This window comes from Xyrauchen texanus, chromosome 7, assembly GCF_025860055.1.
Source record: "Xyrauchen texanus isolate HMW12.3.18 chromosome 7, RBS_HiC_50CHRs, whole genome shotgun sequence".
Classification (NCBI taxonomy): Eukaryota; Metazoa; Chordata; class Actinopteri; order Cypriniformes; family Catostomidae; genus Xyrauchen; species Xyrauchen texanus.
In genome coordinates, this window is record NC_068282.1 from 47261722 (window position 1) to 47289484 (window position 27763).

Genomic DNA, 27763 nt, shown 5'->3' on the forward strand with positions numbered 1-27763 from the left:
GTCTGGATGGTTGACAGGAGAGGTACTGATCTCGGAAACCAAACACAAGGATTTCCAGGAATGCTGCCTGACTCCCAGCCTTTAAAAAGGATCCTTCAAAAATTCCTGATACTTCACATTAACCTTTTGGCACAAGGGTCCAGAAAATCCCCTCAGCATGCCAGTGACTCATCAGTCAAACAGCCAAAGTGTTTGCTTCCACCACGTAAACATCCAACTGAATATGGTAGGTTGATCAGGTGGGAGTTTGAATGCTGACAGGAGAATAAACATAATAAATCACTAATATATATTAGACTGGTGATTATATTGACCAGGCCAATAAATCTGACATTTTCAATTTGTTGCTATTGGCCAATAAATGTGCACAAATGGCAGATTGATTGGTGATAGTTACCTTTCTGGCCTTGTACTGTAGATGGATGGATATTGCTAAATTGTTTATTAAAGATAATTTTGAGAAAATATTGTGTAAAATAAATTGTAATATATGCAGGCATTATAGCGGCAAGACTGACAAGCCCACTAGTTTAGAAACTTTTTAGAAATCGTTAAAAAGCTAATTTTCTTTTCATTAAATTTATTTTATGAATCTACTTATAGCTTTTTTCTTATTCTAAATAGCTCTAGCTCATTAAATCACAAAAAAATATCACTATATATAAAAAAGGCAGGCAGGATTATAAAATTATGGCTGGCAATTAATTGTCATACAATCATAAAATGTCATAAATCTCACATTTATGAAGTCATCTATTCACATCGACCTGAAAGAAATACAATATAATTTCCTTTAAGACTTTATAAACAAATATTACACCGTTTAGAATGACATGGGGTCCACTTTTCTGTTTTGGATACCAGCACACCTGAATATTATATTTAGTAATAATTTATAAATTAATAAAATAATATAATTATATTATACTGCATATTTTTATTATGTATTATATATATTGTATTGTTATATATTCTTTGTTTTATTTTGTATTATTATTATTTTATTACATTGAATATTAGATTATGTTTATTGCATTTCATAGTATTATTATGGAACAGTAATATACAGCTCTGGAAAGAATTAAGAGACCACTGCAAAAAGATCAGTTTCTCTGGGTTTACTATTTATCAGTATGTGTTTGAGTAAAATTAACATTTTAGTTTTTTCTATAAAGTACTGACAACATTTCTCCTTTATTCCAAATAAAAATATTGTCATTTACAGCATTTATTTGCAAAATAACAAAAAAGATGCAGCATTTTCTGACCTCGAATAATGTCCATATTCATTTTTCAAGAACACAATACTACTCTTCTAACTTGGGAAGAGTTCAGAAATCAATATTTGGTGGGATGACCTTGATTTTCAATCACAGCTTTCATGTGTCTTGACAAGATCTCTAACAGTCTTTCACATTGCTGTTGGATGACTTTATGCCACTCTTGGTGGAAAAACTGGCTGAAGCACTCCCAAATCATCGCCGATGCTCCACCAAATTTCACAGTGGGTGCGCAACACTGTGGCTTGAAGGCCTCTCCAGGTCTCCGTCTAACCATTAGACGACCAGGTGGAGGATCGGTGATGATCTGGGGGTGCTTCTGCAAGATTTTCCACCAGGAGTGGCATAAAGTCATCCAACAGCAATGTGAAAGACTGGTAGAGAACATGCCAAGACACATGAAAGCTGTCAAGATGTCAAAACAAAAATGTGTTCTATATGAACAGCCCCTTTTTCAAATGCATCAGTCTACAACCAAGATGAAAACCTCATTTTGGACTCAATCATTTATAAATCTCGATAATAATTTAATGGACCTGGTCTCCTACACTGTGTGCACATTTATTAGGCAAACTGTATTCCTCTGGTTTAATTATATTGTTGAACAAACACAATGTTCTTAGTCAATTCAAAATGTTATTGAGCCTCAAACCTGAAAGTTTAACAAAGAAAAAGTGAGTTTTGTCTTTCTCAGGGGATATATATATATATATGTGTGTGTGCCCAATTATTAGGCAACTAAATTACAAAAAGTATTTCTCCCAACCCCATCCATGGAGTCTGTCAGTTTCATCTGTTCATGATCAACTCTGGCCTGAATGCTGTTCAAAGGGGTGTAAATGTCCCTCACTGTAAATGTCACATTTGAGGATTTAAGTCAGGTGAGTAAGGGGGCCAAGTCATTACTTCGGCATCTTTGCGGCTCATGCTGGCTAGCCAAGCAGTGGAGTACTTGGATGCATGTGATGGAGCATTGTCCTGCATAAAGATCATGGCCTTCTTGAATGCTGAGGACTTCTTCCTGTACCACTGCTTGAAGGAAGTACTTTCCAGAAACTGGCAGTAGGTTTGAGAGTTGAGTTTCAGTCCATCTTCAACTTGAAAAGGTCCAACTACCTCATCCTAAGTGATAGCTGCCCATACCAGTACCCCCTCCTCCACCTTGCTGGCACCTGACTCAAAGTGGTGCCCTGTGCCCATTAGTGATCCAGCCATGGGCCCATCCATCTGGTCCATCAAGAGTCACTCTCATTTCATCTGTCCATAAAACCTTTGAAAAATCTGTCTTAATGTAATTCTTTGCCCAATCGTGATGGTTCAACTCATGAATATATTCAGTGGTGGTCGTGTTTCAGCCTTCTTGACCGTGGCCATGTCTCTGACCACTTGGCACCTTGTACTTCTGGACACTCCAGGTAGGTTGCAGTTCTGGAATATGGTAGCATTGGAGGATAATGTGTTCCTGGTAGCTTCACGTTTAATTCATCTCAATTCTTTTGCAGTTAATTTGCGCCTTCTCTTCTCCATGCTTCTTTTGCTCCCCAGTTGATTATTCACAACAAAACGTTTGATTGTCTGGTGGTCACGCCTCAATAGTTTAGCTATTTCAAGAGTGTTGCATCCGTCTGAAAGGAATTTTACTATATTTGACTTTTCAGTGTCATTTAAATCTCTTTTTTGGCCCATTTTATCTGAGGTAATGAAGCTGCCTAATAATTATGCACACCTTGATATGAGGTGTTTCATTACACAAAAACATCCCACTTGAAAATGATTGAATACAATAAGCACTCAAGTTTATATGGTTTAGAGTTAGAAAATGTGCATGGAAATAATGATAAGATCAGAATACTCACTTGCCTAATAATTGGGCACACAGTGTATATATCATGTTCAGACTCCACACAGAGAGTTTTACACATGTGCAAGGTGCAGGAAGCAAGTAAATGTTGATTGGATAAATGGCACAGTTTTGATCAGAAGAGCAGCAGGAAATCAACGCTGACAATCATTTGTTCTGTGGTGTTGTGCAGTAACGCACAGCCTGAGATTGAACAGTTTAAAAGCATTTCAGTTTACCTATCTTAAAAAAATAAAGCATCTTAGTGATGGTGATTCGAATACGGTCTAATAAATATTAAGTACATTCAAAGAGTTCACATCAGAAACCGCTTTTACCTCTGCTGTAGAGTAAAAAAAAAAAAAAACGGAGGAGGCATCAAAGCTTTCAGTCTTTGTCTTGCTCTGTGGCACAAAAGGATGGCCATTCCAGTGTTTGAGGTATGGTTGCCATGGGTAACATCACCATAAGGGGGAAGGCCATTCCTCCAGAGGTACCATGTGATAAACTAAAACATCTCTTCCTTTATGACCTGTGATGGCTCACATTAACGTGTCCATCCGCAGGGACTGCTACACTGTCCACAAAAGGAGGATGTTGAATACTGCCTGTTATCCGTATGATGAGGGCGTGACATCAGATCCCATTGGTCAGGTCCTGAATAACTCCACCCTTCACCAGCTTCCGGAGAAACTCCTTCTCTTTGGGTATGTCGTGTGTCCACGACTGGGTGTGTGTGAGAGAAGAAAAAGACAAACATTACAATGAACGTATAGAAATAGACACAAAACAATCAAAATACGTAGTATATGCGATGTTTACCTTAAGTAAACGTGTTACATTTTTGTAACATATTTAATGTTACAAATATTAACGTACAAATGGCTACGTATGTTAATGAGATCAGGCTGGTTGAATCAACATTGACATTGCAACAAAATTTCAAAGTTAACATCATTGAATCAATGTTAGAATTTGATGTTGGATTCTACATCACTTTTGTTGAAATATCAACAAAGATTTAAGAAAATTGGTGAAAAACAATTATATAAATAAAATCAACTTTCACATAGTTTCTACAGTTTCATTTATTTTCATCACAATAGTAATAACAGTTCAAACAAAAAAGTTTTAGCTGGAGTAGAGGTCTGCACGGGCTTTAAAATTAAACCCGACCCGAAACCCGTTGTTTTCTCGTTGGGTTGCAGACCTCTAAGCTGGAGGTACTGGACAAACTCCTCCCACACACATTTGCCGAATTAATGCATCTAAAACAAACATATCAAAGAGAAAAACTGTATGACCAAAATTCATGGAACAGAATAATAATATTGTGGCAGGGCGGAGGGCGGTCCCAGGTTTCGGCACCAGTGTAAAAGGATTAAAGGGAAAGGAGGCGGCGAGAACGGGCTTGAGAATATAAATAATATTTGAATAAGAAACTTAACCAAAAAGACAAACACACACACAGGTGTCGGACAGCTGTCTGTAAATCTCTCTCTCTCACACTGCCGTCTTCGGTCGGCCTTTATCCCTCTCGAGGGCTAATTAGTGTGCGGAATCAAGACCCGGCCCTGCCACAAATATGAATTGTCCACAAGTGGAAATTTTGTTTGTATATTCCAGCAGTGTCATGCTTTGACAAATTGATCATATATGCTAGTTCAGTCCTGCACATTTTGAATGTCTCCCTTGATTCAACTCATCTCGTTAGAAGATCAGAAAAACATTCATAATGTGCAGTCCGTGGGAACAAACAATTCCGGCAACATACGGTTTGTCTAGATTTTTTTAAAAGGTCTCTGGTATTTTTCCATGTTTATTTTTTCTTTATTTTTCTAAACTTCTCCCTCATAAGACACGAGGAAAGGATGCAAGGATGCTATGCAAGTGCAGAATCAAAGAATGAAATCATCAATACTGTACATGTGTAAAATGGCATCTCCTTGCTTACTCAGGGTAATATGCTTTTACACAGAATGTATAACCAATGCACGTTGAGGGATCTTCCATAATGCTGTTTGAACTTTGTTAATGAAGACATTCCTAATAAATCTTGATTAAACAATGTTTTAGATGCTTAAAAGACTTTAAGCACTTTTTAATGAATGCATTTAATTAGTGTAACTAACAGAATCCATCACACACAAAAAAAGCAGTGCAACAAAAGGACAGAGAAAAAATAAGCAACGCCATTGTTTGAAATTGTGCCAGAGAATTTGTGAGTGTGTCATGTGGTTCAACAAACAAGACTTCTGTGTACGGTGTACCTGTGATTCCTCACTAACGAGGAAGCATTAATTAGAATGATCTTGTGGTCATCAACTACAAATCAATGTAAGTTCAACACACTTTAAACATTGAAATTTAGATCTCGACCAAAATGATGATTCAAATGAAAAATCAACATTGTATCAACGTCGCCTTGCCATCTGGGTTGGTTAATTAACAAGAAGAAATCAATCAAAGCGATATCAAATGAGCAAGAGTGCGATATGACCCTACATCAGCACTGCTGTGATTCGGCCGCAGGTCAAGTGCCGTAGCGAGTGTGATATTGCTTATATACAACAGAAAATGTAAATAAATTAGGAAAAACGGTATGTACGGTCATAAAAACGCATTTGTGCATGGAACTAGTCTCTTACGCAACCGATCAGAATCTGCTGTTGCTGGTTCAAACCAAATGATGCGTCCAAGCCTTCGTTAGTAATTCAAAAATGTCACTTCAGAAATAGTATCACGGCTTGTACTGTTTCTAACAAATTATTGGATAAACGAGGATAGATGGATGGATGTGTGTGTGTGTGTGTGTGTGTGTGTGTGTGTGAGTGAGTGAGAGAGAGAGACGGAGTGTGTGCAATCACCTGTTGCCACTCCCAAGCAGAGATGCTGTCAGCTTTCTGAATATCAGCTTGCTCAGTGGAAAAATAGCATACAAGCGGGGATATTTCTCCCTATTTTGCGGTAGCCGGTGCGCAGGAGTCGATCACTATAGAAACCGTGATGTCCTCCGCCATTTTAACCAGTACTTTTTCTCCAATGTGGAAAATCCAGTAAGAGGTAAGCACTTTGAGTTCTGTAATAAATCAGTCTGTTGTGTCTCTCAGCTGTGATAAGCCTTAATGTTGAAGTTGTCCGTTTAAAGCTATTTCCTAGCTTTGGTAATGTATTAGTAATACGAGCGATCACGGAGCGCTGTACTATGTAAACGGATTCACTTTACGTCACCAACTGGCTCGTATTACACACAAAAATGATCTTTTGCCACCACCTGCTGGCTAACATAAGTGATGTCAAAAAAAAAGAGCACACACACACACACACACACACACACACACAGGTCTGAGTGCCGTTTCAATACTCTGACCTCTTGGGTTTCTGCTTGTTCATGAAACAGCAGCCGCAAGGTCATGTGACCTGTTTGTAGACGTGACTTATCAAATAGAATATTCCAAAACATCATCAACAAGAGAGCAAACTAGAGGACACATTAATAAAGTCCATTCTTTTTACCCAAGCAGCTTTTCTGAATGTAAAGAAATAGTGGCTGTGCTGAGCTACACACCTAGGCATATAAACATATTAAACAGATAATGAATGGCATATAATGCATTATTATATAGGTGTTTCTCAATAGTTTATTTAATTTGTCTACCAACAATGTCCATTAGTGTATGTACATACATCACAGGATATTTATGTCATTTATGTAATTTTTAAAGTCATAAAAATTCCAATCACAGTGTAATTTCCAGCACATCTAAAATTCTGAATTCTGTGCTGGAAATGATGCTGATGGAAATTACATTTTTTATTTTATTTAAAATTGTATCCCCTTTTTTCTCCCAATTTTGGAATGCCCAATTCCCACTACTTACTAGGTCCTCGTGCTGGCGCGGTTACTCACCTCAATCTGGGTAGCTGAGGACAAGTCTCAGTTGCCTCCGCTTCTGAGACCGTCAATCTGCGCATCTTATCACGTGGCTTGTTGTGCACGACATCGTGGAGACTCACAGCATTTGGAGGCTCATGCTACTCTCCGCGATCCACGCACAACTTACCACACGCCCCATTGAGAGCGAGAACCACTAGTCGCAACCACGATGAGGTTACCCTCCCTAGCAACCAGACCAATTTGGTTGCTTAGGAGACCTGGCTGGAGTCACATCCTGGATTTGAACTCATGACTGCAGGAGTGGTTGTCAGCGTCAGTACTCGCTGAGCTACCCAGGCCCGCGGAAACAACATTTTTAACCTTTTTGAAATGAAATGACAAAATGCATTTTTCTTGCTAAGGCTAATTTCATGGCGTACATACTTATTTATTAATATCTTCACACTTTTTACGTTATTTGGAAAAATGTATCTTGATTTGAAATGATGCCCGATAAAAATATTCTGCTAACAAGCAGTGTTGGGTTTATTCCATTTACAAATAGTTTCTATAATCTAAATTCTTTTTAGTCAAAAAAGTAGCGTAATGCATTACATTTTAAATTCTTGTAATCAGATTACAGTTAACTTTAAATTAATGTAATTACTTTTAAATACATTAGAGTTATGCTATTATTTATGTAGAGTACATGAATTATGGCCCCGTAACGAGTCACTGTGAAGGAGAAATATGATGTGCTGAATGTATGACTTGTGTGTAACAATGAACAAGAAATATAGACATAATTTTGAATTTGTTGAGCAGAAAAGTCTTTTAGAAAGTAACTTGAAAGTAAAATAATTAGTACCGTGATTACTTTTAAAACAAAGTAATTAGTTAAGTACTATAATTACAATTTTAGATAAATAATTAGTCATTTGTAGTGGATTACTATTTTTAAGTAACATACACAACACTGCTCGCCAGCAATATTTACCTTGATTCTTGTTTTCTTCAGACATCACTTTTGTTCACTTGTTTGACAAGTACACTAACTTTTGAAAACAAAAAAAAACCTTATTAGGGGACAAAATTGTTTGGTGTGGTTGAAATGACGCCACAACGGTGGGACAGTCGTAATTGAGGAAAAATTTAAAGAGATTATTTTCACACTATATGAATTGAGATGGTATATGTTTATTTCACTATTTGTTAAGGTTATTATAGTTTTAAACACGTAATAATTTGTATACTTAACAAGTATTTTCATTGTTTATTATTGAAAGTCTGGGTCTGGCACAAGGCTAAAAGATCAAATCTATTCATATAAGGCATTTGAAAAGTACCAAACATAAATAATAAAGGCCTGGTAAAAATGTTCCAAGTCCATTTTAATGTGATCTTCATTTAACAAAATGAAGGAAGTTGGGGCAGTGTGAACCAGTGTTCATAAAGTAGCTGCCTGTGTATGCAGTAGACACTGAGTCTGGAAGGTCAAGTCAGTGTGGTGCTGTTACCTCTTTGATAGCAGACATCTTGAGTGTCTCATAATAGTGCACAGGAGCATTAGGCGAATTCAAGTCATATCCAAACCCAGCCACTGCCACCTCATCACAGTTATGAAGGGCCATCGTGATCGCAACGGCCCCCAATGTTGGAATATTCTGAAGACAACAAAAAACACTTTAAATTCTCTGAAGTATATTTATAAAGTGCTGTACTCAATAGTATCACTTGAGAATTTCAGTAAATATATATACTTTATGAAAATGGACTCAAGAATAGAAATGGTGAAATACAGGGGGTGAAATCTGTTGTGCAGTAACCACACTCAGGCTACTGTTGAGTGCTTTGTTCAAACACTTCAGTTCAGATAATGTCCCCATGTGACTGACTATATCAGAGAGAGATGTGTGTCTGTGCGTGTTTATCAGCATGTCACTGTCTGATCAGCGTGTTTGGAGTCTCATTGTTTTATCTGCACAGAGAGACACTTTCTTGGCTAATCCTGCTCCAGACACTCTGCCTGTATGCTGATAATACAGGAAGCACATATAAACTAGAGTCCTGTGGCTCACACCACCTTAAACTACTGTGTTTTCATGCTCAAACAGACTCTGGATCAGGCTCAAAGATGTGAGTCAGAGTACGTTATGCTCCTCACCCCTCTGCCCATGAGGCCGTTGTTGTGTGGAAGGCCGATTAATCTGAAGGCTGCTTCTTGAATGAAATACGGATTGAGGATACGCATGTCCACAGGTTCTCTAGGAATTCCAAGCGCCACAGACTTCCAGAAGCCCTCTGTAGTCCGCTGCAAGAGACAGAGAGAAAGTGTGGACGTCAAGAACAGGATATATTGTACATCACAATACATACACATGAAACAAATGAAATGACTAAACCTGCGTGACTTTACTGGTGGTCTTTACTATGAGCCGAAGCAGCTCTGTGAATGAGCTATTATAAGCGCAGAAAGGTTGTAAGTGAAACTGACACAGAACAGTCACTCGCGATCGCTGAATAATGCACTCAGCTGAGTAAATAAGCCACTCACTTTGATAGCCTCGCACTTTGATTTTCAGAATAAAGAGGGTGACGCCAGCACACCAGAAATGTCATTACAGTTGGCCCGGAGCCAACAGCATGCCCAAACACAGAGCTCTTGCTGTCCTGGTGGGACACCCACTTCACCTGCACCCAATATTTAGGACCATACAGGCACACATGGAAAAAGCAAAAGAGTCTATAATTTTGTCTATAAATTCTATTCATGTCCATCCCAGTAGTGGTGGTGGTGGCGTAGTGGGCTAAAGCACATAACTGTTAATCAGAAGGTTGCTGGTTCGATCCCCACAGCCACCACCATTGTGTCCTTGAGCAAGCCACTTAACTCCAGGTTGCTCCGGGGGATTGTCCCTGTAATAAGTGCACTGTAAGTCACTTTGGATAAAAGCATCTGCCAAATGCATAAATGTAAATGTCCTTGAATCAGTTCAAACTGTACATGTCAATGCATTGATTCCATACTTCTGATTCTATAATTTGTTGAATCGTTTGTGCCTGAAGTTGAATATATACATTTATTCATCTTCAGGCACTTTCATGTCCCAGAGGTTGATTTTTATTAAAACTAACAGATTTTAACTTTTTAATCGCAGTTTGAAGGTTACATAAAAACTGACTTGGTAACTATTAACTAGACCTTGAACATTTATTTTTAGTACTTTCAAATACCTTTTATGTAAAGATTGTCCTGTTTTAGCCTTGTCCCAGATCCAGACTTTAAATTGGAGGTAGACCGATATACTAGTTTTACCGATTAATCGGTGCCGATAGTTGGCGATAGTGTTTTCTTTTTTCCCTAATTTCTTTAAATCTTCATCAATAAACCTCATTTGGTGAAATATATACATACAAAATTCAGCTGGTGAATATATAGGCTATAAAAAGCTTCATTTGGTAAATACATAATATAGAGCATTGTAACGAAGCCAAGTCTTAATCATCTGCTTTATGCACCAAATCTTCATTGTTCTGGTTAAAATTGGTATTTTGGTTGCACTATAAATTGTTTTTGGGACTCTATTCATTTTGGACTCTTGTAGCCTCAATGTCTGTGCCCTTCATAGTAAGGAAAGACTAAGACATTTCTATAAATCGATTTTTAAAAACTATCGGCCGATTAATCTGTTATCTGCTGTTATCGCTATCTGCAAAATCCCCTATCGGTCAGCCTCTACTTTAAACTATGAAAATCTATTATAAAAAGTTTTTGTCACTTATAGCGTTTTTCAAAAGTTAGTGTTCTTGTTATCAAGTTGATAAAAGTGTCAGCGAAGAGCATGCTTGTGATGGTTGAAGAAAAATCAAGGAAAATATCATTTTTGAGCCATTTATTTTTATAGAAAGTTTTATCCAATCGAGCTGTACTTTCTAGAAGTTTATAGTGCTAAAAGTACCTGAAGTTGAAGAAACACCTATTTGTCGAAGAAATATGTTATTGTTATTGTTAAAGGGCTGAAAAATATCAATATGATTTTTTAGCTATTTTCCCAGCCATACACCTTGGGAAATGTGCCTCGTAAAAGTCGTAACTTTAGTTGACATTCAGGAAGTCTGGGGCAGCAACTCCGGTGGGAATTCATCAAACGGCATCCCACTCTTAAAAGTCATGGTACCACAAATGAACACCGTATATAATTACACACCCTGTATGAAGCCTGTGTTTTCTTTTCATGGGTGGGACAAGCTTTACAGGTTGCAGAACTGCAAAAATAAAAGAAAGGAACAAAAAAAAAAAAAAAGTGGTTTGTCACACAGAACGTTTCTTGTGGTTTTCTGGTTATAATAAGATGCTTTAATGAGTGCAAATATTGAATATACAAACCACATGGGGAGCGGCACAACCCAGTTATTTGCTCCATCTGGATCATGGCCCTCGTTTAATGATGTAAAGGTACGCAAAAAATCACAACCTGCTCCCTTACAACTAACTACACCAAATCAACTGATTCACTCAGTTCATGCATGACAGAATTTGAGAGAATGATCAGAGACAGGATTTCTAAATGAAGTTAAACAAGGGCTGTATCCCAATTTGCTCTACTATGCTAAGAATGTACTTTACAGGTGATGAGAGAGTACACACTTTTGGTTATGTACTACGGCCACGTCCACACAAATATGTTTTCATTTAATTACGCATTGATTTAGCTATGTTTGCCCCTCTCATCCACACGGGGACATTTTAAAACACTCTCCATTACTACCGGTAAATACTTTGTAATGGAGAAACTTAAAACAGGACTTCCAAAAAAAAAGAAAAGTTTAATATCCCTTTATTTATTTGGCAAACCGTCATGTAAACCTACAGGCAGCTACCAATATTTTGCCACTTACCTTATTTTGTAATTATGTTTATAAATGTACAAACAGGTACAAAAGCTTATTTATTTTTCTAACAATCAATAATTTCCATTGAACATGGATTGGATCTGCTAAACACATATCTGGCCAACATTTTAAAGAGAGCCACAATAGAAGATAAATAGAAAAAAAAGATACAAAAATAATTACGTATGATAACATGATGATTAATATGAAAAAAAAAAATTTTATACTATTTTTGCACTTCTGATTTTGCAGTTTAAAACAACAGAACTCACACTTTACATGAATGTACTGTATGTAACAGAACATTAATAATTCACACTATGCATACTGTATGTTGGGTAATTCCACAGAAATGTTAACCAAATCATGCAAAAATGAAAAAAATTTAACCAAAAAGAACAAAACCCCCTTTTAAATTCTGTATTATAGTATAATGGATAATGGAATCCAGACCGCTAGAGGGCGCCGCTTGCTCACACAGCACAGACTGAAGCGCTGATTGCAGAAACAAAACCTTTTTAGGTTTAGTTATAACGCAAGACCATATGGTGATTTCAATCTTAATTCAATCAATTGTGCAGCATTAATGGATAGCGTACTGATATTTCATAAGTCAAAGTCTGCTGGTTTCAAAGTGTTTTGTATGGTTTCCCTCATCATGTAGCCTATAGGTAAGTGCCGTTTTCACAACTGTCACATCCGTTTTTCCACATTAACTTGAGAATGAGAAATAATACAAATGAAATATTACATGTTAGGAGTGCCACATATTTTGGTTTTTATTATTTCTGGATTGTGCATTTGAGTTTTCACAAAGCGTGTCACTAATGGTGCTGGTAAGTCCCTGACAAACTTAAACCCTGCCACGGCAAGCTCTGCTCTGAGATGCTGAGTATTCAGAACAGGGTGCACTGAAGCAGAAATAAATCGTAGAGCAGCAATATGTTGTTCAGTGTTGAACTCAGCAGCTTGCTTGAAGAGGGTGAGTCACAAACACAGGTGGAAAATGTGACGTGGATCAGGCAGAGGGATATAAACACAATACCCTGCGCCATAAGAGGAGAGGGGCCATTTAAAAGCCCTTTGAAAAACAAGAAGGGCAAACAAAACCTCATAGAAAAGGAAGCCCCTGTATCATTCACCCTGCGGCGGGATCTGCCTCCTGCATCGCAAATGGCCTTTGTGTGCAGAGTTTCTCTGATACCTGTGGCCGAATCGCTTTAAATAGATCAACGGGTAAAAAAACAGACAACTGATGATTACGAACTCTGAACTCTGGCTGATGTGTGTCCACTAGATGCAGCTGACAGTGCTGTCTACATTACTCATTGTGCCATATTACACACACGGTCACTCAACACTGCCGTAGCAACGAGCAGCAACTAATCTCACAGAAGTGTTTCCCACACCACCATCTCGCGTGTTTTCTACTTTGGGCACTTTTAGCACTGTGGACTTCTAGAAAGTAAAACATAAATTAAAATACTTTTCACACTCTCACAGGTTTTTATGACAGCCATAAAATTCCAATCACAGTGTCATTTCCAGTGCATCTCAATTTCTGTATTGTGTTTAATAGAATTATGTGGTGGAAATTACATTTTTAACACTTTTGAAATAAAATGGCTGTATCTTTTGCTTTGCTAAGACTAATTTCATAGCTAACATTTTATGTATCATAAATACACACAATGAAATAATATGTTTGCATTTTTTGGCCAAATTACAGCTTGACTTGTAATGACCCCCAATAAAATCAAATGACCTTGAACTTTCTTCAAACGATAAAGAATTTATCAAAGTCGAAGTACAGACAAACACAATGTACTTAAGCTAACAACACACATTTATAATCTTTCATTACTTTATTGAACACATCCCATTGAACATTGACAGTTCTGTGCAAAAAGTAAGTGGACCCTTGGATTTAATAATTGGTTGTTCCAACTTTGGCAGCAATAACCTCAACCAAAGTTTCTGGTAGCTGCGGATTAGACCTTCAACGTTCAGGAGTTTTGGACCATTCTTCCATACATTACTGCTTCAGCTCAGCCATATTCATAGGATGTCTGGTGTGAACGGCTCTCTTGAGGTCATTCCACAGCATCTCTATTGGGTTAAGGTCTGGGCTCTGACTGGGACACTCCAAAAGGTGGATTTTCTTTCTTTGAAGCCATTCTGTAATGGATTTACTTTGATGTTTAGGGCCATTGTCCTGCTGGATCACCTACTGTAACTTCTACTGAGATTCAGCTGGCACTCAGCCACCCTGACATTATCCTGTAGGAAAGGGGTCGGGAATTTTTTTTTAACTAAATATTTTTATTTTTGGTTGATGCATTTTCTGGAAAGAGCCATAGCACAAACAAATAATTTACTATTTTCAAAAACAACGTTTTTCAATAAAATAAAATTTTATATTGCCCATAGACTACTCAAAAACACAAAAACAAACAAATATGCAAATTGTGGAATTGAATGTTTAACATGTTTGTGCGGGTCTCCATAAAATTACTTCATTTTACAATTGTTTATGAAAACTTTAACTTCCCTTTTGGGCTGGGCAATATGTAAAAAATATTTTAATGATAATCGCCTTTAAAATATCACGATATCCTATTATATGGTCAACCCCCTGCCAAGAGTCGTGAATATTTTTGCTTTATTGATTTTGCTTTAAAAATTAAATTAATTTATTGAAACACAAAAACTTTTCTAAATTCAAATTTCACTTTAAACGAAAAGAAAAATGCTATTAAAATAATAGTGATTAAAAATTTGTGTCTCATTAATAAAGTTTATGCTGCCTAAAGAAAAGAAAATAGAACTCAATTTTAGGTTCAAGTTGAACATCATAACATCATCAAGTTTCATCTTTGTTTCTTTCATTCAAAGACACCTGTATATATTACTGAACCTGCAGAGATGCGTTCACAATGTGTAAGAGCAAACTGCTCCGTGGAAATAAAGCAAACTAAACTCACAACACCTCACGAGATGATCAGAGATAATTTGCATCATTCTCATAGACAGCATTATTCTTGCAAACAGTTTTAAGACGAATGAAACAGAGAAAAAGGAGTGATAATTCTTTCCATGCACTTGTTCCACGAGACAGGGTCCCGCTTCACATCTCTGAACAAACAGAGAATCAGACACGAGCACTGACGACTTTTCTTAAAAAAAGTCTGTTCTTACAATACGATAAAGTGTGTTTCTTCAAGCACATGTCTTTTTGACTAACAGCATTTCTTGTCATTTGTCACTCTGAGACGTCTTACAGGTCACCCACCTTTTGCGGGTAGATAAGCAAAATTACATACGCATGAAATACCTGCATTTGAACGAGGAGCTCACAAACTGGATTGAGCCTTGTCGCATTTTGCGGGTGCTATTTCACACGCTGGGCGATTCATAAAATTGCTCGTAGAAAATGCTCTTAACAGCTAAGATCAATAGTTATTGGGAAAAGAGTCCCAGAACTCTATGAATGTACGTGTGTTGGAGAAGCGTTTTCATTGCACTTGTGAATAACAGCGCTCACTACGAAAACATTTCAAATCAGACGCGCATCGGCTGCTTTTCTTTCGTCTGTTCTTCAAAATATAATCATGTTTCGTCAAACACACGTTTTTGTGTCTAATTTCTTGTAATAGATCACTCCGAGAAGTCTTACAGGTCACCTTCCACAGTGGCTGGTACATCAGCAAAATGCTCAGCATGAAAAATCTGTATTTGGCAGGTGTTCATTTCAAACCTTGTTCACCAGGAGTAGGCTGTACAACAAATTTGGGTGAAAGGAAATCAAAAAAGGGTCATTGACTTCAAGCATTGCAATCACCCCTACACTTTCTGCAGGAAAATTATTTCTAGAAAGTTTTAAATGATCATGTGTTTGTGAATGGTGAAAAAATGGTGTTCTTCTCAAATAATTCAACCTTAGTTTCATCAGTACACAAAATATTTTACCAGTAGCGTTGTGGAGTGTCAAGGTGGTCTTTGGAAAACTTCAGGCATGCAACAATGTTTTTGTTGGAAAGCAGCGGCTTCCTTTGTGGTGTCCTGCCATGGACACAATAACTGTTTAATGTTTTCAGTATAGTAGACTCATGAACAGAGATGTTAACCAGTTCCATTGATTTCTTCAAGCCCTTAGCTTTCACTCTAAGGTTCTTTATTTCTTTTAACCTCATTGAGCATTCTGCAGTTCACCCTTTGAGTCATCTTAGCTGGATGACCCCTTCTAGGGAGAGTAGCAACAGTATTAAATCATCTCCATTTATTGACAATTTGTCTAACTGTGGACAGATGAATATCTAAGCTCTTTATAGCTTTATGTATTTAAATGTATATTAATGTACTTTGTCCTGTTAAATGTATATGGAGTGTAAAGTGTCCTTTAACTTGTAGAAAGTTGCTATATAAATAAAACATTAATATTATTATTTATGCAAAGCAACAACTCTTCATCGCAGGTCTTCTGAGACTTTTTTGCAAGGCATGGTCCATGTCAGCAGATGCTTATTGCTTATATACTCAAAATGTTTAGGTGCTTTTTATAAGTCAAAGTAGCTCTACACCTCCAATTTATTTTCATTGATTGGATGCCAGGTTTGCCAACTCCTGACTCTAATTACCTTTTGTTGACATCATTAGTCTAGGGGTTCACATATTTTTTTCCAATCTACACTGTGAATGTTTGAATGATGTATTCAATATGTACAAGAACAATACAATAAATTGTGTGTTATTAGATAAAACAGATTTTGTTTGTTCATTATTGTTACTTAGATGAAGATCAAACCAGATTTTAAGGCAAATGAAGACTATACATAAATCCAGGTAATTCCTAAGGGTTCACATACTTTTTCTTGCCACTGTATTGTGCAAAGCACCAGTGAATATTGCAGTATTGCTCTGCTGATTTCCACCCCTAGTTTGAATCAGTGTAACAAATTTGTCAAATAATGAACTCTCTGAAGAATGTGAACCGCAAGGCATTACTTTTGGTTTTATCCAACCCACTGCAAAAACACAATTCTTTAGGAAACACCAGCAAATACACACTCTAGGTCACATACTTTCCCCGATGGGTAATCTTCAAACCCTCTAGTTCTTAGCCTCCAAACTTCCCTTTCTTTGGTTAAAAGGGATCCTGACACATTTTTGTGTGATGATGCTGGCCTGTAACCTGTGGGCGTAGAGCGGGCCCTGTGTTACCCTGCACTTGAGAGAGGCACTGGAAGTGATTACAGCTCATACACAACAATAGCCACTCTCAGACTCTGTTACTCTCTGGAGTTGCGGGTCGCAGACTTTATCGCAAAATCCATCAGTTTCCACTCCGCTGACACACATTGCTGCATTCATAAACCACTGCTGTCTTCAGCAGTGGTCTGATCTGTGGTTGAGCGCGCTGACCTCGACACTGACCTCCACTCCGCTGTCTCCTCATGTCTGAATCACCAGCCTCAAGCACACTTGATGCTCATTCACATCATTGTGTTTGAATGTGTAAGAAGAACGTGTCCTACAAAGCATTAAATGATTCACAGACATGGGCCCTGTTACTAATTCTAGTGAGCGGCCTATCTAAGCCACATTTTAAGGCATCATAGGCATACTCCGGACATGAAGGCTGTTCCAAATAGTAGGCAGTGAAATTAAATTGCATTAAAAGAAATTCCATTTTGTTGCCTACGATGATAACTGCTTATGTAGACAGGAGCTAACAAGAGTTTAGAATAGGGCAGATTTCCTGATTTGATTTCAAAAGCTATCAAATTGATTCAGATTAATTTGGGTATATTTAAGTTCAAATTACCATTGTGCTTACATATAAAAAAAAATATCTGCTAATTCTGTTAATTATACAGGGGCCCTCATTACTTGGTACATTAATAAAATAAAAATATTAAATAAAAAAAGTTATTCGTTTTTCATCATTTTGGTCAAATTTTTGCTTTTTTAAAATGTACAAATTCCATCAATAAATATGTCTTATTGCGTGAAATTGCACATTATTTACACTGATGAGACAAAACATTATGACCACTCACAGGTAAAGCATATTACATTGATCCTCTCCTAACAAGGCCACATGTCAAGTTCTGGGTAGATTAGATGGTAAACGAACAATCAGTTCTCACAGTGAAAGTGTTGAACGACCAGGGCGTACTGAATGACTCCAGTCAGGCTTCCTAAGCAACCAATTGGCCCGGTTGCTAGGGTGGGTACAGTCATGCTGGGTTAACCTCCTCGTGGTCGCTATAATGTGTTTCTCGCTCTCGGTGGGGCATGTAGTGAGTTGTGCATGGATGCCGCGGAGAACAGCATGAAGCCTCCACACGCGAGGCTTGTGGGGTGCTCCCAGTCAGCAGTGGCGAGTACCTACCAGCAGTGGTTCGAGGAGGGAAAAACCGGCGACAGTGTGTTGGGTGCCCAAGGCTCATCGATGCGTGAGGGCAGTGAAGGCTATCCTGTCTGGTCCAACCTGAAAGAAAGTCTACTGTGGCACAAGTCAAAGAAAATTAAGGATGGTTACGAGAGGAATGGGTCACAACACACAGACCATCGCACCTTGCTGCGTATGGTACTGCGTAGCTGCAAACCGGTCAGAGAGCCCATGATGGCCCCTGTCCTCCGTCGAAAGTGCCTACAATGGGCATGCGAGCATCGGAACTGGACCTTGGAGAAGTGGAAGAAGGTCGCCCGGTCCAAAGAGTCCCGTTTTCTTTTACATCACGTGGACGGCCATGTACGCATGTGCTGCTTACCTGGGGAAGTGATGCCACCAGGATGCACTGTGGGAAGACGACAAGCCGGTGAAGGGAGTGTGATCCTCTGGGCAAAGTTCTGCTGGGAATCCCTGGGTCCAGCCATTCATGTGGACGTCAATTTGACAACATCTTTGCAGACCAGGTACACCCCTTCATAACAATGGAATTCCCTGATGGCAGTGGCCTCTTTCAGCAGGATAATGTGCCCTGCCACACTGTACACATTGTTCGGGAATGGTTTGAGGAACATGATGAAGAGTTCAAGGTGTTGCCCTGGCCTCCAAATTCCCCAGATCTCAATCCGATTGAGCATCCATGGGAAGTACTGTACCAACAAGTCCAATCAACGGTGGCTCCACCTCGCAACTTGCTGGACTTGAAGGATCTGCTGCTAATGTCTTGGTGCCAGATCCCACAGGACACCGTTTGGGGTCTTGTAGAGTCCATGCCGCGGCAGGTCGGTGCTGTTTTGGCAGCACATGGAGGACCAACAGCATATTAGGCAGGTAGTCATAAGGTTTTGACTCATCTGTGTTTATATATTGTTAGACGTTAAATGTTTACATGCATAATTTGTACTACTTCCAAGTATTTACACTGATATTTATAACAAGAGCTAAAACTTTACTTTCTCTTTAAGAATAGTGGCAGATCAGCGTGTCTCACAGAAGTGTTTCGAATCAGCATGTATTAACGAGAATCGTACGGCTTCTTTAGAGCATCCATGCTGTGTGATTTAAGAATTAAATGTTTTTTTAGATGTTTATTATGATCAACAATTGACTGTTAAGAACAGGAAGGGTATTAAAAGAGACATTATTCAATGATGAATAAATTGCGTGAATCTCATCTTTGGACACATATTTCACAGAACTTCAAACAAAACGTTTATTCTCAACACGCAGTGAAAGGATCTCGCTGCTGAACTTCTTCGCCACTATACAACTCAATCACTAATGAGTTAAATCTTAACATTTACTTTCCAGTGGCTAGTCATAGAAATTTTCATTCACATAATACAAAATCTGGTCACATTTGTGAGTGATTTAATAGCAATGTAGAAGTTTGTGCATAGAGATCATTGTTGGGATTTTAGGAATCGATATTAGGATTGTTCAAATGATTGTTCATCTTGATTAATCCCCCTTTATTTTTTTTTTTTAACCCAGCCCTAGCTTGGACCAGTATTTGTCTTCAGAAAAGAAGGATGAACTAAATGGTATAACTGTATTTTCAACTGAGTATGTTTTAAAAAGATGATATGAAACCCTGCCAATCCGTTCTCTAAACTCTCATGTCACAGTGTGTAAAGTGATCTGGTGAAAAGAACTAACACTAGGATCAAGTTGACAGGTGATCCCTAAATCCCCTTATGTTCAGAGTCCATTCAGTGACACCAGAACCCTTGTGGTAACATCAGAACCCTTCTACTACTGCTGCTGCTCATTCAGGCACATCAGTTCAAAATGCACCTAATTTTCAACCTAACGCCATATTAAGCCTCGGAAAACAATTTATTTAGCTTTTGGGTGAACCCATTGATTCTCAATGTGATAATGCAGTAAATATAGGAATGGATTTACTAATGTTAATGAATACATCCGTATTGTACAGTGATCAAATAAAATATAACAACATTTACAATAAAGTTAAGCAAAATGACCCACAGACATGTTAATATTGAAAGTTATTCAAAATATCTAACATGTATTTTCAACTTTTGAGGGAATACTGCTCAAAATCCCACGTATGTGGACATCATGTTTATCAGTGCGCTGAGGCGCAAAAATGTATAGCAAAAATAAAGCGGCAAATCAAACGAAACTAGAGATGCTACTCTTTACACTCAAACAGGTCTTCACAGAAATTGACGCTATGCTCTTGTGTCAAGTGACTCAGACGTTTGTGCCAGACGTTTAACCCCTTGAATGACAGTCTAGTCTTGTAAACAATATTCACTCATTTAAATTAATTTACTTTATGTGTTGCGTATAGCGAAGCTAAAATACAACATCCAATTGCACAAGCCGCATCACTATATCAGCTCAAATAGAGCAGAGTTAAGCTGGATTATGGGTGGTTAGTGAATAACTAACCTCTTCTCTTCTCATTTACACAGAGCAGCTAGAAACGACTCATTACACCAACAGTGGAAACAACAGCAACCAGTTTATTGACTGCTCACCCACCTGCTCATGTTTACCTTTCTGTACAGCCGCTTTAGAAGCTCAATTCAAAGAGACAAAGAGGAGACAAAAGCATAGGGACAGCTACAACAGCTGACATGACCAAAACCTCCTCAGCAGACCTCTGGCTGGGCTAATATCTCACATATGGTGGCATTAGTCTAAACAGACTGCAAACGCAATGATGATTTAGCTGTTTTGACGCATCATTTACGACAAGATATCTTGGCCGTTCTTTTGCTTTCAGAAGACATAGTTGCCATTTAATTCTGAATCAACAGAGATGAAAGTAATAAGCGTATTTCAAAGTCTAAGAATCGCACGGCAAGATTACCGCCAATAAACAGACATGAAGGAAAAACATCTACTTTACCTTCGACCTCTCAATTATTCTCATCAGTTTTCCTGTTTGAATGTTTTGAATGGAAGGCTTTTTACTAGACAGTTCGGCTTGAAATCCGCACACTTCAAAACCTTCCCCGCAAAAACACGTTCCGGTTAATTTCATGTGTAATTTAGATTTGTGATTGTAGCATGCAGGAGGAAGGGTCAATGACGGATAATGCTTTCTAAGTGGAAGAGACATTCAAACTGAAAACAATTATTTGAAAAATTTATTTTGTTGTTCTAAGCTGTGGAGTTTTTTGAAGTCTGTTTATCATTATATAAAATTACAAGTAAATTCTACTTAAAGTGGTTAATTTATTGTTCAGTTTGTTCTGTAAATCACTCTTACAGGCCTAAAAGGTAATGGATCTACTTATAACGCACGCTATGGCATGCCGTAAGACTGAAAAGATCCATCTTCAATCTCATGCATACATAAAACACTCCAGACCTAATGGGCGATCGGATCCCATGGCAGACTTTTCCGTACCTACAGTCCTCTCTTGGTATTAATGGCTTTGGCGATGGGAATTCTAATGGAGTTGGATATAGAAGGCGGAAGGAACGTTATCTTTGGCAGGTGTTTTTAGAATAAGAAAGAGTCAGTAAAGCGGTTGCCTATGGGGAATAGTGCTGTATGAAGTCTTTCAATAGACACAGTGGTGAATCTGAGCCACGAACCTTATCAGGATACAGTGCGACACTAAATTGATCTCTTATTCTAAAGACGGCCTCTCCAGAAGATGTTTGTGGGCTTTGTGTAACTCCTTTTGAATGACTCTCTAGTCGGATTGGCTGTCAGCAAACACACACACACACACACACACACACACACACACACACACACACACACACACACATATATATTTAAAAAAATACTAATAATAATTATAGACATTGAACGTTTTGTACTGTTCCATGTTAAATTCATGTTGATTTTGATGGATGGTGTCCCTAGGGAAAAGGAAAAATACCAGACATTTATGACCTGATGATCTGCTGTCGATGAATTACTGAGCTCATACATGTTTCATCTGGGCATACTGTTGTACCTACTGTCTACCTGCTACTGAATGCATCAAACAAACTCTTGAGTTTATCTCTAAGATCGGATGCCACACTAGATCCTCCTTAAAAGTGTTCATTGTATCAGCCTCTTTCAGCCCAAAGCAGTCAGTCAGAATGGACTAAGAAACTGACTTTACCAGCCATTTGTCTCTAAGAGAATCCAAAGAAGACATTTCCTTGAGCAGAAACTCCAGTTACACACAAGTGATTTTTATTACAGTGTAGCAACGTGGGCATCCAAATAATGCAGAAACGCCCTTGAGCTGACTGAACCAGAGTCAGCTTTCATCACGGGAGAAGGTCCTCTATCAAAAGAGAGGCCAGATGTGAGTGCCATTTTCATTAGCATTCTGGACATAACACACAGAAAGAGCCCAAACCCAGGAGATAAGAAGCCCATTCTCCGGGCCAGAACACACAACTAAGCACATCGCTGAACTCCTGTCAATTACCTGAGGGAAACGTTACACTGCCTGTCACACAAAGACAAAGACATCAGCCACACACAGCTGCATATAAATGACATAAGAAACACAAAACCCACAAACTTCACAACTTGCCACCAGCTGACCAGTTTCCTGGATACCTGTGGTTAAAAACCACTGCTACATATTTAATTCTTTTTTGTAAATTATATTCTCTCATTGATAGAATGGGAGGAAACATACAATCTGTGGCCGTGCCCAAATGTGTTTATGACATACAGAGAACCCAAGAAATTACGTGGACACTAAGCCCACTAAAATGGATTAATTTAATTGCACTATATAGCAAAATATAGTAGTAAAGTTTATGTACAATCTTTCTAGATAGATCGATAGAGCCATTGTTACAGCCATGCACATTCACTTTGTCTAATGTGTTTAATCTTGCACTGCTTTTTGAGCATCCCACTATGTGCATTGACTAGAAGGCGGCATTTCAAGTAAAAAAATAATACAACTTATTAAAAAACCCAAAAGAGCCTAATTATATAGGCTTACCTTTTAACCAATACGTTGATTAGTCGTTCAGGCAACCAATCAATTAGGCATGAAGTTTTGCAATTTAAAGTGGTGTCTGCAAATACTTCCTTATGCTTGACACATGCACAAGTGCACTGTTTAAAAGGAAGCAGGGAAGTGTAATCGAGCTTCTTTAATGAACGAACCAAGGAGACTGGAAATCCAAGATTTGTACTTATAATGGGGTTTTTGGGGTCCTGGGTAGCTCAGCGAGTATTGACGGTGGCTATCACCCCTGGAGTTGTGGGTTCAAATCCAGGGTGTGCTGAGTGACTCCAGCCAGGTATTCTAAGCAACCAAATTGGCCCGGTTGCTCGGGAGGGTAGAGTCACATGGGGTAACCTCTTCTTGGTCACTATAATGTGGTTCTCGCTCTCGGTGGGGTGCGTGGTGAGTTGTGTGTGGATGCCGCGGAGAATAGCGTGAAGCCTCCACGTGATAAGATGCATGGATTAACGGTCTCAGACGTGGAGGCAACTGAGATTCATCCTCCACTACCCGGATTGAGGCAATTCACTATGCCACCATGAGGACTTGGAGTGCACTGGGCATTCCAAATTGGGGAGAAAAAGAGGAGAAAATAATAAATAAAATAAAAATCAGTTGATTCGTTTCCTACCCAAAAATTATTGTATTTCTTCAGAAGACATGGATTAAACCACTCAAGTAATATGGATTAATTTAATCCTTCTTTCATGTGCTTTTTGGAGCTGACTTGCATTGCACAGAAAAAAATACAAATCATCTCCTTCACAATATCTTTGTGTTCCGCAGAATAAAATAAATTAATGCGAATTTGAGGCGGCATAAGGGAGAGTATATCTTTGGTTGAACTATCCTTTTTAAAGGGATAGTTGACCAAAAACTGAAAATTCTACCATCATTTACTCATCCTCATGCCATCCCAAATGTGTATGACTTTCTTTCTTCTGCTGAACATAAACAAAGATTTTTAGAAGAATATGTTAGCTCTGTAGGTCCTTACAATGCAAGTGAATGGGGACCAAAATTTAAAGCTTCAAAAAGCACATAAAGGCAACATAAAGTTAATCCATAAGACTCGAGTGGTTTAATCCATGTCTTCTGAAGAGATATGATAGGTGTGGGTGAGTAACAGATCAATATTGAAGTCCTTTTTCACTATCAATCTCCACTTTCAATTCCACATTCTTCTTCTTTTGTTTTTGGCAATTTGCATTCTTTGTGCATATCACCACCTACTGGGCAGGGAGGAGAATGTATTTTTGGGTGAACTATTCTTTTAAGATAGTAGCATTACTACTTTGTTAACTACTCCCATCACTGGTGAACACTATATCTATTGTTATATCATTTCAAACCTAATAAACTTCTTTTGATTAATGTTTTGCTTGAAAAATGTGCTTGGGATATCTTTTTGTTAAAAAGAACATACAGCTTTTATATATATATATACATACATACACATACATATTTTGTCTCTCTCCACTGCTCATACATGAAAATAATATAAATAATTTCTTTTTTTTTTCAGGGCTGACTAAAATCTCTTTCACAGACTGCAAACACTCATCCCATGTTTCCAATGGATCCCATGGATCCATTAATTCATCTTCAATACCAGTGTTCAGAGCACACACCATGCTGCCCCCTACTGGTGCATGTATCAGCTGTCAACATTTGATGATCCATTTTTTAATCAGAATAGTTTCCCTTTTCTGTGTTGATTATGAAGTAAAAATCTGTGGAATTCTGATAAATTATTATTTAAGCATGGTAAAATGTATCAAAAGGCGCTGAGAGTAATAGACTCCTATAAATAGCCAAAAGCATAATCAAATTAGCATGCATAAGTAATCTAACACAATTTCTATGCGATTCTACCTGCTTATAAGGTATGAGAGCTTGTTGTTGCATGAACAGCAAATGTCTTACCGGTCTCTCATTGAACACTATGTCTCGGAGCCATTTGAAGTCCATCGATTTGAAGGCAGAGAGGACAAAAAGCGAGTACTTCTCGTAGCTGTGCCAGTTTCTGGATGGATCCTTCAGGGTATGTGATACGCATGGTTGTCTTGGAGCCCACGTACTTCTCAAACCCACTGACTGGAGCCGAATTCAGTCTAAACCCAACGGATAACATGAAATCAAAATGGACCCGATTAACTTTATAACAATGCAAAAAAGTTCATCTTTTATTAAAATGTAATCCTAAATGACTTTTCAACTGACTTCTCGCCTCTGAAACAGAATATAAAAAAATATGAAGGCTAAACAATCAAAACATATTTTCTTAAAGCTTACCGTACAACAACATCATATCCATCAATTCTGGACCCCAAGGACTTGCTCAACAAAATGCCGCCGTTGCCAATAATAATACACCTTTTACAACTCATTCTGCAAAAGACAAACAGCATTTGATTAAGCATTGATCATTATTCAGTTGTACAGCATTACAGGCTGAAAGCATGAAAATAAAATGCTTCTATATAAGATAATATAACAAATACTTTTGGTGGATGTTGATTGTAAAAGAAAGGAAATAAGTGCTGACACGCTTCAGTTTTTCATTAGAAATAAATTACCTGTCCATTTCAGGGCCCAGTGAATATCTCTTTGTAGCCTTTAAAATAAGATCGATGATATTTTCTGTAGACAGAAAAATAACCAAGTTACCCATCCAGAGAGTATTAAAACTGATGAAGAATACTTCTGAGCTGTGGTCGATGTTGACCTGAACACAGGAACAGAATGCCAACAGGAAGTCTAGTGAGCATCTAACAAAATGCATTACTTCCTATTCATTATTACTTAACTGTTACAACATGTTCAACTATCTAAACTCAATGTGTTCAGAGATAACTACTCTACGTATGCTATTTGTAGTTTGACTTCCTTAGGAATTTACACACTCTGTCTCTCTAATGGAGACCATTATTTGAATATTGTTCTGTTTATTTGAGCAGTCTGACGTGACTATTTCTAATCTTGCATTTAGGATGGACAGTATGTGAATTAGGATGCAGAAAAAGAGACTAGCACAGTCTCACGCTGTCATGAACAATGTTTTATCCTCACAACAGCTTCAAACACACTCAAGCATGAGTTTCCAACTCACTTTATCCTCTGCAATATCCCCTGTGCTATTTTTAGTAAAACATACAAATCCAGTACTGGGAAACAAGCTCTTTACTCTGAAGATAATAGAAAAGGATTTCAATGTTAAGTCTACAATAACAAAAAATGATGGAGCTGTTTTACTTTAAAAACGTTTGTCTATTCCAAATAAGCACATGTTTTTAGTATCTCTTAAATAATCCTCTTGAAAAGATGTTGCTTAAGTGTTCTGACTGTTATGTAGCACATTGTTATGTGGTTGCTAAGGTGTTTTGTCTGGTTGCTAGGTGGCCAAAAGAGCCCACCTTCAAGTTTCTATAATATTCTGGTCTCTATATCACTGCAAGTCTATTGGTTTGCTTAGCATAACAATAGCATACCTTTGAAGTTTGAGGCATCATACATGTCTATGGCACAAAAGTGCGGTACAAGTTACACAGTAAAATTAAAAACTTCGGGAAAGTAATTGTAATAAATAGTACTACTGATGCTAGCCTAGCAAACATCACTAGCAATAAAGCGCAACAGTGTCTGCCAACTTTTCCAGCCTTCTTGTTCCGGAAGTGTATTTCCATTAATGTCACTGCAGAGCTCTTTTGGCGCACTTTGTTTTTATTGTGATTCTCTGATTGGTGGATTTCCCCCTCAAGATCATGGGAAGTGTAGTTCTTCATTAATCACATCTTTTTAAAAATGAAGTTGTAATAATATGGACTGATGGCTTCAACAGAAGCATATACCATCGATTAACTTGGAGGTCTGTATTTAAATGTGCACTCAGTAATTTTTTGAATATGTCATCTTGGACTTACACTGACACCTAATGGCTTGGATGCAGCATCATTTAAAATCAAGTTTTCAGTTTCAGACGCCATTGTAGACATTCACAATTCACAGCCAGTCATGATTCATTTAATCTCTAAGTGTAAGGGTCAAATAAGAGGGCAGTTACTGAGATTAAACAAGAAGTATTCGGCTGGTCATGTGATTCTAACATGGCCGCCCCCATGTGCGGATCCTCTCCATGAAGAATAAAACAGCTTTTATAAGGTTACTGATATCACCGGAGTCTTCATCTCATGCGAGCACTTACAATTTTATACATATGTTTCAAAATATCAATTAATTTCTTTAGAAGTAAAACTTTTTAAATTAGGAAATAATGACTGAGTGCACCTTTAAAAGGTTTAATTAAAAGTTATCGCTAATAATCAATTCCCTCCGGGAAAAATGTATAGGATTTTTCTAAATGGCATTGCTTAGAAAATGCAGCTGTTTAAAATGCACAACAGCATCTGCTCACTCACTAAGGTAAAAACCAAAGTAGCTAAGCGGAGTCAGAGAAACATC

At 37.9% G+C, this 27763-nt stretch overlaps 1 protein-coding gene across 1 annotated transcript in view; it reads right to left on the reverse strand.

The window, feature by feature from the left end:
- Nucleotides 1–1116: 1116 nt before the first annotated feature.
- Nucleotides 1117–27763, reverse strand: part of st3gal3a (ST3 beta-galactoside alpha-2,3-sialyltransferase 3a) — a 95090-nt gene continuing 68443 nt past the window's right edge. Inside the window, 7 exon segments of the mRNA XM_052131062.1 lie at nt 1117–3846; nt 8515–8661; nt 9162–9308; nt 25229–25315; nt 25317–25416; nt 25598–25693; nt 25882–25945. Of these exon segments, the coding sequence (XP_051987022.1) occupies nt 3757–3846; nt 8515–8661; nt 9162–9308; nt 25229–25315; nt 25317–25416; nt 25598–25693; nt 25882–25945 (731 nt within the window). The 3' untranslated portion in view covers nt 1117–3756.